General features: G+C 44.4%; 1 protein-coding gene across 2 annotated transcripts; it reads right to left on the bottom strand.

Moving 5' to 3' along the window:
- Nucleotides 1-292: 292 nt before the first annotated feature.
- On the bottom strand, nt 293-13,446 carry gata2a (GATA binding protein 2a). 2 transcript variants are annotated; one of them, XM_070902254.1, is made up of 6 exons: nt 13,187-13,446; nt 8,688-9,115; nt 7,392-7,961; nt 4,522-4,667; nt 2,187-2,312; nt 293-1,507 (listed from the first exon to the last, which is right to left on the bottom strand). In XM_070902254.1, exons 2-6 carry the CDS (start codon nt 8,914-8,916, stop codon nt 1,208-1,210), a joined length of 1,371 nt encoding a protein of 456 aa, XP_070758355.1. In that variant the 5' UTR covers nt 8,917-9,115; nt 13,187-13,446; the 3' UTR covers nt 293-1,207. The 2 variants fall into 2 exon arrangements, with proteins under 2 accessions (XP_070758355.1, XP_070758354.1); XM_070902253.1 differs by lacking the exon at nt 13,187-13,446 and adding an exon at nt 9,344-9,436.
- Nucleotides 13,447-16,313: the final 2,867 nt, after the last annotated feature.

Below are 16,313 nucleotides of genomic sequence, written 5' to 3'. Positions count from 1 at the left end.
GAGCCCTTCGCTGGAGCCTGCTGTCTGGGCACAATGGTCCAGCCTGGGGCCTCAGCTCCACAAAGAGGCCTTCTCTTAACAACGCGCCATCACAGATAGAGGAGGAGCCTGACCAAAGCATTACCACGCTTAAGGGATCACAGAGCTTCCCATGATGCATCTGATATCACTTATGATTTTCATAATCAAGCACTCTTCATTAGAAGGAGAGTTTAGTCCAACGGTATATGCTGTGTGCATGTATATGGATGATAGAGAGAGAGACAGACTGAACTTGCGAGGCAGCGACAGATTTGACTTTAGTATTAAACTTTATTTCCTTTACTTTTTGTGAGATGGAAAAATGATAAAAACGTACAGCTCAGGGACTTTTCATCTAAGATAGGTCAGTGTTTTTCTTTACATAATAACCATGAAATTAAAATCATAACAGTTTCCATGTGTCTTTGACGAAAGCTTAAAGAGTGAAAATAAATTATCGTAGCAATAATTATAACATCAAATATAACAACAATAATAGCAATTAAGCATTTATAAACACTCTATTTACTGTGTCTTTTTTCCATAAAAGTCCATTATTAAAAACAGGTGAGCGTTGTGGTGGTGTACAATCCAGCATGTGGGGAGAGCACTGGTTTGTGGGTACTGCAGTCTGCGTCCGACTGGTTGCTAACAGAGGTGAACGGGTGCTGGAGCTGTCTGCCAGTCTTAAGACTCCCAGCACTGAAGAGTTTGTCTGTCTGTGTGGATGACAGCCTGGGGGTGGACAGGGTGCATGTATCTCAGTATATAACGAGATGGTCATGAGGTGAAAACAGCGGTTCTTTTTAAGACCTCTCGTGAGTCTCCTGTTACAGGGTCAAGGAGAGGTGGGTACCAAAGTGACTTAGTAAAAATAAGCAAAAAGAATGACAAGCGTCTCCATTCACTCCATTCCTGCAAGCCTCAGTCACCCCGGGACTAACAAACCCCTCGTCACATTAGCTCTTCACAGAGTCCGCTAAAGTCCGGCTCTGCAGCGTCCCATCAGTGAGGTCAGGCATGACGCGACCTTCAGTCATTAAGTCCAACTGAAAGTCTCTCCCCTCCAACCACTGTACATGATGCAACAAGTCTGCTCAGCTTTCGACGTGATGTGGAGGCCATTTAGTGTTCATGGCGATGTGGTGGCTCCTACAGGCGGAGCAGTTCCGGGCCTGGAGGAGCCTCAGTGAGGCTCAGCCCAGACCGGCGAGCGATTGGAGTGGTGGGGGTGACCGAAAGAAGGGTGAATGGGCGTGGGAGTAGGCAGCATGTGTCCCGAGTGGCTGAAGGGGGGCAGGTGACCCATGTGGGTCATGTGGCTGTGGAGGCCGTGTGGACCGCCAAAGGGAGAGGCCTTGTCCTGCATGCACTTCGACAGCTCGTCGAAGCCGTCCCCTGCTCGCTTGTTCCTCTTGGACTTGCTGGACATCTTGCGGTTGCGTGTCTGGATGCCTTCTTTCTTCATGGTCAGGGGCCTATTGACCTGTGGAGAGCATCACATTAGCTCAAGGCAAGCCAGACAAAAGCTGCAGTGAATAGTACATTATAGAGGCTAAAGTTGATTTTGCTGTTCCAGTTCATAATTTCAAAATGTCACCAGGATGTGGATATGTCACATTTTGCATTGCCAATTAGGATTCTCATGCGTTTATTCCAGGGGAACCCAATATTGTGAGTTACACCAGTGTGAAATAAATGCTATAAATAATGAGCAGCTGTTTTGCATACAGCTCCATTATAAGGCAAGTCAGGGGCGTTGCTGAGCTTTTGTCTCATTTAAAACCAAACAGAACCGTCCTCAATATGAATACATGGGGACGAGGGTCTGGCTGGAGCTGAAAGGAGCAGCCTCAGACAAATCCTCATCAGTGTAACCGACGCCGTTACACTGAATGACAGTCCCACCCTGCAGCCTCTCCGGGGAGTAACGCCCCCATTGAAACAACGATGGATTAATAAAAAAAAGACGACCGGTGGGTTCTGCTCGACAGGGTGAGCAGGCTTTGCCTCCACACTCTCTCAGCTCCTCTGCTCCTAAATCGATACGAGCTGTCCGCCCACTTGACCAGTTAACGACCAGCACCGCTCTTCCCCTCCTCCTCCTCCTCCTCCCCCCCAAAAAACCCCGCACTTGAGTGCAGCGTTTTTTCCAGGCTACTTACATTGTGCAGTTTAAAGTAAAGGCCGCAGGCGTTACACACCGGGTCTCCGTTCCCGTTGCGCCTCCACAGGGTGGTGGTGGTGGTCTGGCAGTTTGCGCAGCAGGTGCCTGCACGTCTTGCAGCGGACTGGAGGAAGCAGAGAAAACACATCATGAATAACATGTTGAGGAGAGGTCAGCGCGGACACTGAGCTGCACACAAACACAGTGAATGTCACGGCTCGTTAGACACCTATAGAAGGCCAAAGTTATGTTATTAAAGCCGCAGCGCTGACATGACACGCAACGGCTTTGTGATTTCTGCCTCAGCACAAAATCAAGAGGAGAAAGAAAGTTGTTCTTAAATTAAACGGCGGCACGTGGATTTTCATGAGGTTTCAACACTGACCGCAGAACCGTGTGCACACATGCATCAAAAGAAGCGACACTCAGACTGGAAAAATGACTTAACTCCTCTATTAAATCAATTGCATGTATGCAGACCGCTACAACCATGATCACATTTTCTAATTTGCGCAATAAGATATGGGGACATTTTTTTCCTAGAGAATGCCTGATTCTTTACACGCCTGTCGGTAATTATCACATTTAATGAATTAAAAAGAAGTCCGCTGGTATTAACAGGTTATAGTGCAGGCCTCGTGTAAGCCCTCTGTTTATCCTGGTCCAGGGGGGAACTGGGCTACAAGTCGTGTAAAGACCCGGTGTCCTGCCTGGCAGTGCGCCCCTGCGTCCATTGCGGATCAATTCTTCACACATAATAAGAAACATTAGCTTTACATGCAAGAACCCTCCGGCTCTTTGCTTTGCAGGCAGCATCCAGGTTTTTCTTTTAATTAATGTCAGGTGGACTCGTTGCCATTGACCTGGAGATCCTCGACAAACCCTGGTCATTTTATTATTCGAAATCAAATATGTGACCATAGTCTTTGTTAAGTGCGCGTTAAGACTGTGCCACTGGCCACCGAGAATGACAAACAAGAGAAGAACATAAATCCATTTATTTTCCAGTCCCCGCCCCTCGCTCCGTCTCTTCACACATAAGCGGCTCCTCCAGTGTTGTGATAATCTCTTTACAGTATATGTCAGTCTGGCCATAGAGAATGCAGCGCGCTGGTTGAAGGCGGAAACAGCCGGGAGCCTGACTTCCTTATCTGGGCCGGGCAGATATCCGGATAGGAAACAACTGGATGCCCCTTTGAACACAACTCTGAAAAACACTTGAGCTGAAAATGCAAAAAGCTACAGCCACATGGGCCGGACCCAGTGGAAAATCTAATGGACGTTTCACGAGGAGGAACGACGTGGTCAAGGAACAACACGAAAAAATATCATCAAAATATATATTACAATAACAGGCTTTAGTGTCCAAAATATCTTTGCTGATCGCCTGATAGCGGCCAATTTATTTGCAATTAAAATGACCAGCTAATGTTAATGAAGACCATTAGACCCAGACTCCAGCCCCCGCAATCATAATTAGCCCGGCTAAATGAGAAAGCCCAGACCCCCTTTTATTAAAGTTAAAGGTTATACCAGTACTAAACTACCAAAAGGTTGATCATTTATGATGTTAAAGCCAGTAATTAATTCGTAATAATTTAGACACTTATTATTATTATTATTATTATGTGTTGCTGTGTTTCTGTTTACTTATTTCAATCACTAATACTTATTAAGATATAAGTAGCTTGTGCTTATAATGCCCATCATTTTTTTTGTTGACAAAGCAACAATTTCAGTAAAAAAGAAAAGAAAGAAAGAGAAATAAAACTCTTATTTCTGCAATAACAAGAAAGGATTCAGGAGTTACTGTAAAATGTCAAGCCTTAACAAAAAAAAAATAATAAGGCTATCAAAAGATTAAAATAATTAAGAAATAAACACAGATTTTAAAGGATAGTTAAAATGCTTTTTTAAAATGTATAACTTGATTTGAAAGCCGTAAAATGAATAAAGAGTGGCACAGAGAAATGTGTCCAGCTCCAGTGGGGTTAATGTCAGAAGTGTCTGCAGCAGAGGTACATCCATGGCATGAATGTAATGTGTCCATGCTGCTTTTCATTTACTCAAGCATGGTGTTAACTAAAGCAGCATGGGCATTGGTATCAGTAACAGTATCAGAAGTACCAGCAATAATGATAGCAGGAACAATGGCAATAGTAGCAGTATTGTAACAGGCCATGAAGGCGGCTCATCGGGGGGTGAGAGGGACAAACAATTCCAGGAAGATCATAGGGAAAATATAACTTTCCTGGAATTGTGCTGCCGGCATCTGCTTTGTGCTCATATTTGGGTGCCTTCTTTCAGAGTAAAGAGTGAGAAGCGGGACTCACCAGTCTGCGTTTGGGCTTGATAAGTGGTCGGTTCTGGCCGTTCATCTTGTGGTACAGTCCGCAGGCGTTGCACAGGTAGTGGCCAGTACCATCCCGTCGCCACAGAGGGGTTGAGGTGGCACCGCAGTTTACACATTCACGGCCCTCTGCATATAGTTCAAGAGGAGGAGACAAGAAGAATTTTTATATAATTAAAAAGTTCACCCTCTGGCAGAAGCAACACATAGCAGCTGCCCAGCCCAATCAGGCGACTATACACAGCACTAGACGAGCCTGGATGGCCCTGTAATATGAAGTCAAAATCTGTCTCATGATGGAGACAATGTCCATATCAAAGTGCAGGTGTGCCAAGTGTGCACGGCTGTCATGGACACAGACACCTCTATGTAAACTGATCCAGAGAGGGGAGGCCAGAGACAGCCAGAACATGTCCAGAGGTGTCCAACAAGAAGAATGAGACACACCATCAAATTAGGACTACATTATTCATCAGCTCAGTGGGCGCTCATGAGAGGAAACATAAGTGTGTGATGGCGGTGGTATTAAATGTGTCGGACGGTGTTGCAGTCTTTGATGAAAAGCTTGCGTGCCTGTTGACTGCAATTAATAATATAGAAAAGGCCAACATTATTTTGGATTGTTCTTGAACAGTGACCGAGTCTGAAACAGACTTCCTGTGCATTCTTGTGCTCTTCCATAGAAAAACCTGCTTTTTTAGTTGAGTTATTCCCACACGCTTTCCTCTCCCTTTTCAGGTTTGACTGACTTCAAACAGCCTGTTGCTAAACCGACCGACTCATTTAATTCAAGTATCCCTCTCTCCCTAGAGCATCATCTCATTATTCCTGTTATAATGCCAGCGACACCCACAGTCCCACCCTCGCTCTACAATGGAATCTGACCTGAACAAAAAGCTATGTTCCTTTTGAAATGCATCTCAACGCTTTCTTTTTCTTTTTTGTACCTCCCTTCTCTTCCTCTTAAGTGTTTCGCAAGTCCAGCAACCACATTAAAGCGGGTTCATTAACACTTAAAATATTCATCAGCAATGACTGCTGTATCATGTCTTATGCAACGTTTAGTGTTGAAATAAGATGGTCCAAAAAACATGGTACGCTTCACATGAAAAGGCAGGTTAGAGAGGAGGAGGAGCTCTGGTTTGAGGCTAGTTCAACAGGATGCCGCACCACTGTAAGGTATATGTGCTGACAACTGAAATGTCATTGTGGCATTTTGTACAACAATCAATCACCATTACTGGCACTGGACACCGACTTTGATAGATAAGAGCCTTTTTAATGCTGCAGCTGATATGTTTGTGTTACTGATTCAGGCGCAGTCTGGCCAGCTTCTTTTTAAATGTCACAGTATAACATTTCTCTGTACAGCAGCTCACATTCACTCAGATTATCAGCCAGCCAGCATTCCCCAGGTGTATTAAAAAAAAAGGCATGGGGACAACGGATGACAGTGTTGACAATTATACAACTACAACAACATTTGGAGCAGCGTGTTAATAGTCTACGATGTCTGTCTTGTCCTCTTTTTTTTGGCCATTAATTCACAGTACAACAGCTGGAACAATGTAGGGAAATTACAGAGCCATTACCAGACTGTTTTTCAAATGTCTGCACATTAATGTCAGCCATGAAGTCTAAATATTCCCCTAAATATTACTCCCAACACATGCAGTCTATTGAATCAGGTGCCTATCCAGACAGTCTGATAATGAGACTGTTTTATTATAAACAATTTCATTGGCTCTGAGAATTTTGTAATAAAATGGAAAACCAATAATGGGCATAAATGTATAATCAGGATTACCCAATGCACTTTGAGGTGATGCATATACAAACAGTGTTGTTGAATACCCTTTCATCTACACATAGGAGCAGATCTGCTGTGGGCTTGGTCCCCTCCACTTCATGTCAGTGCGCTGAGCCAAGGCCATGCTTAAAAACACAAACAGCAGGGCTCTGTCGCCTGTGCTTTGTTAGTACTGGGAGAGAGCTGTGGGCGGGGTGGAGGTCGTGATTTGTTCACTATAGGTATACAGGATATGGCAGGAGCCAGGGCGTCGTGACTCCTTCATTTTTTAAGTGCAATAAAGGCCACATTTGAAAGAAAACAAACCTGTGGCACGAAGAAGAAGCCATTCGACTGTCTGATCACAGACCTACAGTAACTCACTGAATAAGTTTAAAATAATATAATAAAAAGTCTCCGGCAAGATGGAGTCTACACGTTGTGTTGACCAGTACTCATTGCGTTTATATTTCGCCAAACCAACAACAGAAAAATAAAGATATATGAATAATTGAGTAGTTTAATTAGGTATAATCCCACTTTCCTTTCTTTTAAATCACCCCCATGATCATGCGCATAATGGCCCCAGCTGGACATTTAGTAAAATAGTTGACCCCGATTAGTCTGATGAGTTTCATCTAAGGTCGGTTCTTGTCTCTCGAGTGAAGCTTTTTAAGTAGATTGAGCTTACAAGTGGCGAGGAGTGCGATGGGACACGGATAAGACTTGTCAGGACCTGTTTTAAAGAGAAGCGCTCGATATGGAAAAGATCCCTGTTTTGTGAGTTAGAGCAACAAGCAAGTGGCCCCAGAATTAAGAATCGGCACAGAGCTGACAATTAAAAAATAAATAAGAATTTAAAACAAACAAATTCACGCACTCTTAACAATAGCAGGCTATAATAATATTACTACGTGGAGACATCTGAAACATTTTTCTGCTGATGATTGGCTGTGTAAACTGTAGTGCGTGACGCTTCAGCTGAATAAACCATAACCATTTCATTAGGCCTTATCACTTTGATCTGCCATCTGATGTGAGCAAGAAACACACGTGAGACTCACCTGAGCTCGACCTGGCTTTGCTTTTGCATTTGGGCGTAAAGCTGGAGGAGGACCCGCCGAGCAGGCTGCCGGGGTGGAAGAGGCTGCCGCTGTACTCGTGGGGTGTGTGCAGAGGGTAGGCCGGGTAGGTCGGGATGGGATGATGCGTGGCCTGGCCGTTCATCGAGGCCAGGCCGCTGCGCAGCGGACTACAGCTCTCCATTTTCATGCCGTCCGTCAGCGGCACCTGGTACTTGATCGACTCCTTCTCGTCCATCCTGGTCGAGGTGGAGGTCGGAGAGGTAGGGCCGGGGTCCGGGGACACGTCTTTCGGAGGGGTAGGGGGGAAGCTGTAGAGGTGCGGGCTGGAGTGGGACGCCGGAGTGAGCGACGACACCGGAGCGGCGCCGGTGCTGCTGCTGCAGGGGTAGCCGGAGCCGGTGGGGTGCAGGCCGGGTTTGCTGAAGTGGCTGACCGCCCATGCGTTATGGTGGTGGGCAGCGGACAGGGCTGCTTTCCCGGGGTCCAGCCAGGGAATACCGGGACTGTGGATGAGGTGTGGTCGGCAAACCTGGTTCCCAGTGAGGCGAGCTGAAACCCCAAAATAATGTATTTAATACACGTTTTATTTTAATGCTTCAGTTTGCAGAAACAGAAAGAGCTTTATCTTACCAGATAAATACTCAGAATGACTCGAGTCCGACATTTAGCTCCAGATGAAGATAAAACACTGGTAGTTAATTTTAAAAAATAGATTTTCTCACCGATTAATTATCCAAAAATGTTTTCAGTTAAGTAACAGTAGCCTCACACATCTCAGATAGAGATTGAGGCCTGTTGACTACAGAAAACACACTAAAAGTAGCTTCTCGTCAGGACGGTATCTTTTCATCGGCTGCAGCTCTCGGACTAAAGATTGTTATTAGTAAATTTGCGGTTTTTGTTTTATATCCGGGAAGTGCCTCTCTCTCTCTCTCTCCCTCCAGAAACCCCTGCCCCAACAGAGAGGGGTTAAATGACATACTTCCCTTTCCTCTCGCTGTCATTTGCTAGAAATTCCTTTTATGTTGGTGACTTGGTCCAGAAAAGCCAAGGAGGACTTTTCAAGCAAGTTACTGCACATAGCATGTTAGGATTTATGTCCTACTAAATTAATAGATCTATTCCACAACCACACAAACAAACAGACATACGCATATAATGCAGGCTTTGTTTGGTCATTGGTGAACTATATAAAGCTATCATACATTAAACATACATTTTGTTTTTCAAACATGCTCCTCGTCTCTCAGATTAAAGTCTCACTTGGCATCTTACCGTGTGCTTGGCTGTATGTGACCCTTGCCCGGGAATTGGTGTAGTAGGGGTTCCCTTGAGAGTCCAAGTGGTTCAGAAACATGTCAACTTCGTCCTGGGGCAGTAAAGGCGCCATGGGCTCCATGTAGTTGTGGCTCAGACTGTGGTGGTGGGAGTCCGGGTGCTGGCCGTTGAGCACTGCGTGATGGTGCGCCATCCACCGAGACTGATCGGCCGCTGCGACCTCCATGACTGAGCCGGCCGTCTCCTTTTCCTCTGAAGGCGTCTGTGTGCGTGTCGGGCTACTTTTAGGCTATGTTTACCTCCAAGTGGAAGTGAAATCCTCCTTACAATATAGTTCCTGAGCTGTGAAAGTCGCGGCTGTGTTTATTTACTTCAGAAATAGAATCCTTAAATAACCCGGTCTCCTTCTGTCTCCTCAGTTATACCTGCAATGAGACGAAAACAAAATGTTAATTCACAGACACCGTGGCTGCTCCACCCCGCCTTCCATGCAAAGAAAACGAGTCCTATATATTTTTATCTAGTTGACACGTGAAATAAACTTCAGGGTCCTAATGATCAAAAAACAAAGTAGTGCACAGCTGTCTCGCAACGCATCCCGTCTTGCATAAAAAAAACAACAACACACACACACAAATGATTCCTCTGGATACCTGTTGCAGTCTCGATCAGCTGACGGCAAACACAGCTTGGATGTGTAAACCTCCTGATCCATGCAGTGCTCAGGCTCATTAATGAGATGTGGCGCAGACTGATGCGGCTGGCGCCAGTAAATTCCCATATCAAGCCACGTGGGGCGGGGCCTCGGCCTGAGCCAATCACAGCCAGCCCTGCCACAATTGGCTCGCTGCATCCCTGCTCTCCTTCTTTCAATTTCCATTTCCCCGCACCGAAAAAACTAAAAGACTTATCAATCAGCGGTGTAATTTCTCGGGGGTCTTTCTCTCTCGTGAAGCTCACACTGAACGAGCAATCGGCCCCTGATAATCTGCCTTTTTAGCGGCAGTTATAAGCCTAAAGACAGACATGTAACATGAAGGGGAATTCAGCCTGCACAATATATGGCTTACTATTATGATGATTTGGAAATAATAATCTATTGTAAGTCGCCTTCACCTGTTTGAACCCATCTGCGAAATATTTTAAGAATCTAAATGATCTGAGACACATTTTCAAGACTGAATGACTAAAATGTCGCACCCACTTGTAAAATGTTTTCTTTTAACAATTAAAGTAGCTGATCGAGCTTCACATTACCAACAATAACTGTAAGTGTTGTTTTTCGCATACTGCTGTTATGTAAATAAACAACGTTTTCAGCACCTCCAAAACCAACAGAGGAGGAGTCGATTTATGACCCCGAAATTGGGCCCCATTGTTGGGAGCGCCTAATTGTCTTTAATTAGTAGCAGGGCATTCCTCTCGTGAAAACAGTGGTTTTGTCTCGGGGACAGAGCAATCAAACTCAGTTTGCATACTAATGGCTCCTCTTTCTTACTTGGCGGCACCAGGGATGGGCGCGAGGCCTCACCTATGAAAACCAGTTGGTGATCATCAAAGTGTCTCTTGACGCCCTCCTTCAAAACTCACAGTACGAATCAAAACCCTGAACAGAGACGTATTGATTAAGTTTATCATTGTTGTCATCATCATCATCATTATTTGCTGTCTTTAAGGACACAGTTCTTATTATGTTCCTGCCAGTGTGAATTAAGAAAAAAGGCTCTTATGGTGAGTAGCGTTAAGGCCAAATATAACTAATTTCACATGCACTGTTGATGATTGACAGGGAATAATTGGTGGGTGCTCGGAGCCCCAGACTGGCCGCCACGCTGACGCCTGGGCCTGACGTCACAGAATCATGGGGGTAGGTGGGAGTTTGCGGGGTGTCACGTGGAGCTTATGATACCTGAGCAAATTCTCCAGGTAAACGACCCCTCATAACTGTCTCCACAGTCTCCACCATGCAGGTCATTAGGGCGACAATCCCTCTCTGATCTGATGTTATAACTGCTGTGTAAATGTGTGTGTGTGTGTGTGTGTGTGTGTGTGTGTGTGTGTGTGTGTGTGTCAGTCATCAGTCATTAAATCACTGGCACGTTGCCAAGGGCAGTGAGTTGATGAGCTCAGCCCTTTGAGCTTGTCAACTCCTAAAACCAACAAATTAGTGCATGTGGGGCAGCAGAAGGCCGGCTACCTGGATCACTGACATTCCAGTGAAAAGAAGTATGCAGGTGGAGTGACAACACCCTCATCTTAATGGTTATTGGTTATTCCATGTCCTTCTATAAATATTGCATTAAAATACACAAAGGATCAATCATTAATAATACACTATTTGTATGTCTAATAAAAAGACGCTATTTTATGCTGCAGAGTAATTGCTGTCACATTGCTTGAACATGAAGCAACAACGGCTCCTCTGTCCAAGCATGAATGGATGACCAGTGATGCTCTTCTTCTTGAGGCTAGTAGTGAAAGGACATTTTTTTTTCCTCTCTGCACACTGTAAGATGACAGTATATAGCCTGCAGTGGTCAGTCTGTGTTGCTGTGTTGCTGTGTTGCTGTGCTAACCACTGGGCCTTGAAGAGTGGGTCAGGCTCGGGCTAGCTGCTGCAGCATGCCCATTGTTGTTTGCATGTTTGCCAAATGGATTACTCAGCAGGATTTAGCCCCTCTGTAATTTATACCTTCATTAATCCCATTTGTATCTGTGCTGGAACAAAAGATGGGAGAGGGTGACGGAGGTGGAGAGGGGTAGGGTGTGTGTGTGTGTGTGTGTGGGGGGGGGGGGGGGCTGTTGCTTTCCCTCTGTCTTTCTCAAGGACACAGCAGTATTGTTTCACTCAGGGATGCTATCCTAGACTGGAGAACACTATCCCCTCTCACAACACCTCCTGCGCTGGGTGAGAACTGTGTGCAACAACTGTATCGCTGTGCAGCCACAGCGGCTAATGAACAACAAGATTATCATTCCGATCCATGCTGTTATTAAATGGGATTGGCTTTATCTACCTGTTTGTTCCCATTGGGCACGGTCATCCATCATTATCCAGAGTGGAGGTGTGTGACTGTGCGAATGTGTGTGTGTTTGGGGGGAGTGTGAAGAGCCACAGTGGGTCTTGTGAAGATAAGCAGAGCCAGAGAGAAGAGAATGACACAAACCAGCTGAAGCATTATTGTCCCCTTTACTCACGGCTAATTAGATCGAGCCAGGGCACTGGGGGGCTTTATAGACACAAGCACCATATAACTGCTGGGAGAGAGGGGGCCTGGATGCTGCTATGAGAGCAGCACTCACTCCCATTTAAGCAGTTTTGATCTCAGAATAATAACATTTCAGAATAGGGCAGCACATAACATGCGGACTGCATGCACTTAACAAAGAGGATTATGGAACAGAAGATGATTCTTAGGTTTGCAGCCTAACCCCCTTATTGGAGCTATAAATACAGAACAATTTGGGAAAAGTTCTCTATAGCACAACTCTGGAGCGGTTCTATGTAGAAGCTGTTTGATGAAAAAGTGTCCGAGATGCAGCAACAGCTCCTCAAAGTTCTGTTCATTCATTCGGCCTTTCATTCATTAAAAATAACTAGAGATACTCCCATTTCCTACAAATCTCTATTCCCACCAACACAGAGCTTCACACAGCCCATAAAGCATCATGCAGACAGCAGCACAGGTAAGAGAGAGAGAGGTTGGTGTAAAAAGGTGGCTCCTGCGTGCCTGTGGAGACCCCCCCTCCTCTGCTGCTCCACCTTTTACATTTCTGCTCAGGTCTTTATGCGTTTTAAAGCGTGACCATTGAACACTTTTGTCGTCGCTAATATCACGCTCATCCATTGTAATCTATTTTATGATCGAGTTCTTTTTTTTTCTTCCAGGAATAGAACAACATGCCCACGGCAGCAGAAATTGGGCTTCATTAAAATTGATTATTGATAATATTTAGGAGTCCGCGAGAATTCCTCGAAATTGTAGGTTCTTTAAGTATTAATTTGTATTTATTATTAGACAAATAATATCGGTTTGACTACTGGTATGAAAATATTAAATTAAAAGCAGACTATGCCAGTGAATATAACAAAAGTAGCTCATACCGCAGTTTTACAGTGGCTCAGACGCGTTACTGACACGTTTAATTCAATATTTTGCCGCCTGTCAGATGTTATGGAGGTGTACAGTTCATATCCGAGGAGCCGTGACACACTGAGGCGGAATATAAGCTGCAATTATGAACAAAGCTAAAACCAGCAATTACCATTACTGAACAGTGAAAGCGATAACTCAAGCAATGTAAAAAAATATATATATGTTTTTGCCACAACAATGTTAATAAAGATCGATGATTGAGGAAGATTTTTTTAATCAATTATTATAGCCAATAGGTTTGGGTAGCCTACGTGTTATTTTAATTTTTAAACGGCAAAAACATTGACCAAAGAAGCCTTAAAAATGGCAGAAATATAAATGTTTGAATAAGTGACTTACCTGCTCCGGTCTTATGTGAGTCAAACAGCCGAAAGTGAGTCCCTCGGATTCACCGCACAGTTACGGCGCTTCTCTCCAAAATAACGGCGCAAAATAAACGGCCGATGGGGGAAAGGTGTCCAGACAGAGCCCTGCTTCTTCTTCTTGTTTTTTTTTTTTGTTTTTAAAAAGATGCTGCCGAGACACGTGGAACAAGCGGTGCTGTGCGTCTCGTCAGCCGGCAGAGAGCCGTGTGTGTCTGCGCTCAGCGTCTCCCTCCTCTCTCGCTGTATCCAAATATGAGCACACAAAAAAAACTTGAGTGGCCGTGAGAGAGGCTGCAGCAACACAGCAACGTAATGGCACGTCAGCCAACAGCCCCGTCTTCCGGGTCCCGGTTTAAATGGACAGAAACTGGCATCAGTAGCTACCTGTCCCCAAGAGGTGGTCAATAACTGGCCCCCTACAGAGGGTCCCGGCTTTTTTATCGTTTCATATGAAGGAGCCCAAGTCTACACGCAGCTGCAAACCCCTTCTGACAGATGTTTGCTGTTGGTTATTAATGAATGCAGAATTGCGTGCAGGCCAACGGGCTAAAGGTGCTGACATTATCTTTCACTCTTCTGGTGACACATTAAAGAAACTAAATAATTGCATTTGGTTGAGGACTCCCTGCGGTCTTTCAAGAGCCAATGGGTGTCCCAGGTCCCCACTTGTCCCAGGTGAAAGATAATACATGCACAATCACTGCGAGCAGTTTGGAAGTGAGTTGTAAACGACCAACTTTCGCATTTTGTGGCCAACAGACTGAGCTGAGGGTAAAGTCGACATTTGCAGAGCGGTTTGTCCAATCCTTCAATAAATACCCCGAGGCGAGGCGACACTTTGTTTATATTTGGTACTCTTGTGTGTTTTTTTTTTCTCTGTTTTGTTTTCATCAACATTTTGTGAAAGACTGACAGCCTCGGTCCTAATTGACTTCCCGAGATTCTGCCCCACCACCACCCCCCACCCCCACCACCCCCCCAGTCCCTGCAAGCGTTCAATGTGTTAAAGAAGAAAAGTACGGTCCCCTCCCTCCTTTTATTTCTGTGCTTTATATCCCTCACAGTGACAACAACTTTGTAAAACATGCAAAGCCCCTAAAATCTCCTGCACGCGACCAAGGGCTCGTGCGCGGCGCTGGAGCCAGGCAGGTGCAAGAGGCGCACGGACCTCTGCAACTCGGGGCTCGTGCTCCCCAGAGTGCACACGCACACAAAAAGAAATGTGAAGTCTGACTGGATTAATAACATTTGTTTCAGTGTTTAAAATCACCAGAGCAAAGATGCGAGAGCTCCAAATATCGATATGTGGCAGCTAACGGATGGAAATTCAACTTTGTTCAATATGAATAACGGAAAGAGCTTTACGGCTTCTACAAGTAGAGGCTTTTTGAGATGAAAAATCTCTTTTTTTGAAGTTTATCCAGGCTCTATATCGTTATTGTCTGGACTGTGAAAGGAATGTGAAAAATATCATTATTAGTTTGACTTGTGATTATTTTGACTATTTATGTGAGGTTCTTTATTTTAGTTACAACATGTAGACTAGTCAGTATTCATATGATTAGGCTATTCAAACTATACATTTTAGGCCACATTTATGACTTTTAAAATGAGTAGTCAATGAGAATAGAATTAGTTGAGAATTGTGACAATCAATCAGGTTAGAAGCAGATGGTCAAATGAATAAATAAAAGTTCATACAAATGTTACATCAACAATTGTATTTTAGGCATTTTATTTTGTTGGGGAATAATTACCACTGGAAATGACAACCACCAAATTTAGTCTATTATTTTATTATTATTATTATTATTATTATTGTGTTTTTTTAAATAGACCGATTATCTCTGTCAATAAATCAAATTCACACCAGTATGGCTCAATGTTATATTTGTGTCTACTTGCACTTGTTTTGTTCAATCAATTTTCTGCACGAGATTCCGTGTGTGTGTGTGTGTGTGTGTGTGTGTGTGTGTGTGTGTGTGTGTGTGTGTTTGTGTGTGTGTGTGTGTGCGCGTTTGTGCACGGTCTTCGTCAGGGGCGATATTATATGCACACTGCATTAGATGCCAGGGCCCTTCTCCTTCTGATTATTACCAGGGGTAATATTTCATCGGCACCACGCAATCTTTGTTCTCTGTGAAGATAATAAATGGCCTAATCGTTATCAGCAAACTGCTGGGGGTGTTAGCACCGACCGAGGCTGGAAGCGGGGTCCAAAGTGCTGCTGAATAAATTGGTGTTCCTTATCTCTCACTCCCAGATTATCGCCGCCTTTTCAAACTTGCACAACAAATACATTCAATGCATCTAATGCATCATTTGTGTGCGTGTGTGTGTGTGTGTGTGTGTGTGTGTGTGTGTGAGGAGGGGGGAGATCCCGCAGGTTGATAGAGACAGATAGGGGCAGGGAATGAGAAATATTTTCACGTTTTACGCGCTGCAGCGGTGCAGCCAATAAAGGCTTTCTTTGGCAGCAGAGGGAGTTTATTGGCCAGACCATCGGTACACACACTTTACATATCAATACAAGCTATATTAAACACACATCACTGTGATATGATGCCTATCTGTCTGATTAGTCCCATTACTACTCTGGGATGTATAGCCACCTTTTGGAAATATCACATATGTTGTATGATAAAGCTCATTTTGAGTTTTTACAAAAACACGACAATGTTGTCACACATTTACACACTTGGAAAACTTTTGATTAAGATGTCCATTTTTAAGTCTGCTTTCTGTATTTTGTTCTGTATTATCTCTGGATAACAGCACAACATGCAGATCACGCGATAAGCTCAATATCCAATTATAATTATACTTGTGAGAATGATTCCCTCCTAATAAACACATCGAAACGTGATAGCATTATCTTCAGTTTCACAACAGGCCAAGCCGCTCAACATGCACCTATAGTTGTTCTCTGATCAGTATAGGCCTACTTCTCTCCAGAGCAAACGGGCCTCACGTTAGGCCTGTGTTTTTATTTAAATAAACTGCTGTGGCATTTGGTTTGGTATAATTCAGGATATGAAAGACCTGCTACATTTTTGTAATTGACGTCCAGCGAGTGCAGTCTCATTGAACGAGCTGAGCAT

Source organism: Enoplosus armatus, chromosome 3 (assembly GCF_043641665.1).
Source record: "Enoplosus armatus isolate fEnoArm2 chromosome 3, fEnoArm2.hap1, whole genome shotgun sequence".
Classification (NCBI taxonomy): domain Eukaryota; kingdom Metazoa; phylum Chordata; class Actinopteri; order Centrarchiformes; family Enoplosidae; genus Enoplosus; species Enoplosus armatus.
Note: the sequence above shows the minus strand (reverse complement) of the source record. Positions and strands in the feature narration are given on the sequence as shown.

Coding starts and splice junctions, on each gene's coding strand:
- gata2a (XM_070902254.1), bottom strand. CDS start 8,916: ATGGAGGTCGCAGCGGCCGATCAGTCTCGGTGGATGGCGCACCATCAC. Junction 4,668..7,391: donor CAAAGCCAGGTCGAGCTCAG/GTGAGTCTCACG, acceptor AACTATATGCAG/AGGGCCGTGAATGTGTAAAC. Junction 1,508..2,186: donor TTTACTTTAAACTGCACAAT/GTAAGTAGCCTG, acceptor TGCTCTCCACAG/GTCAATAGGCCCCTGACCAT.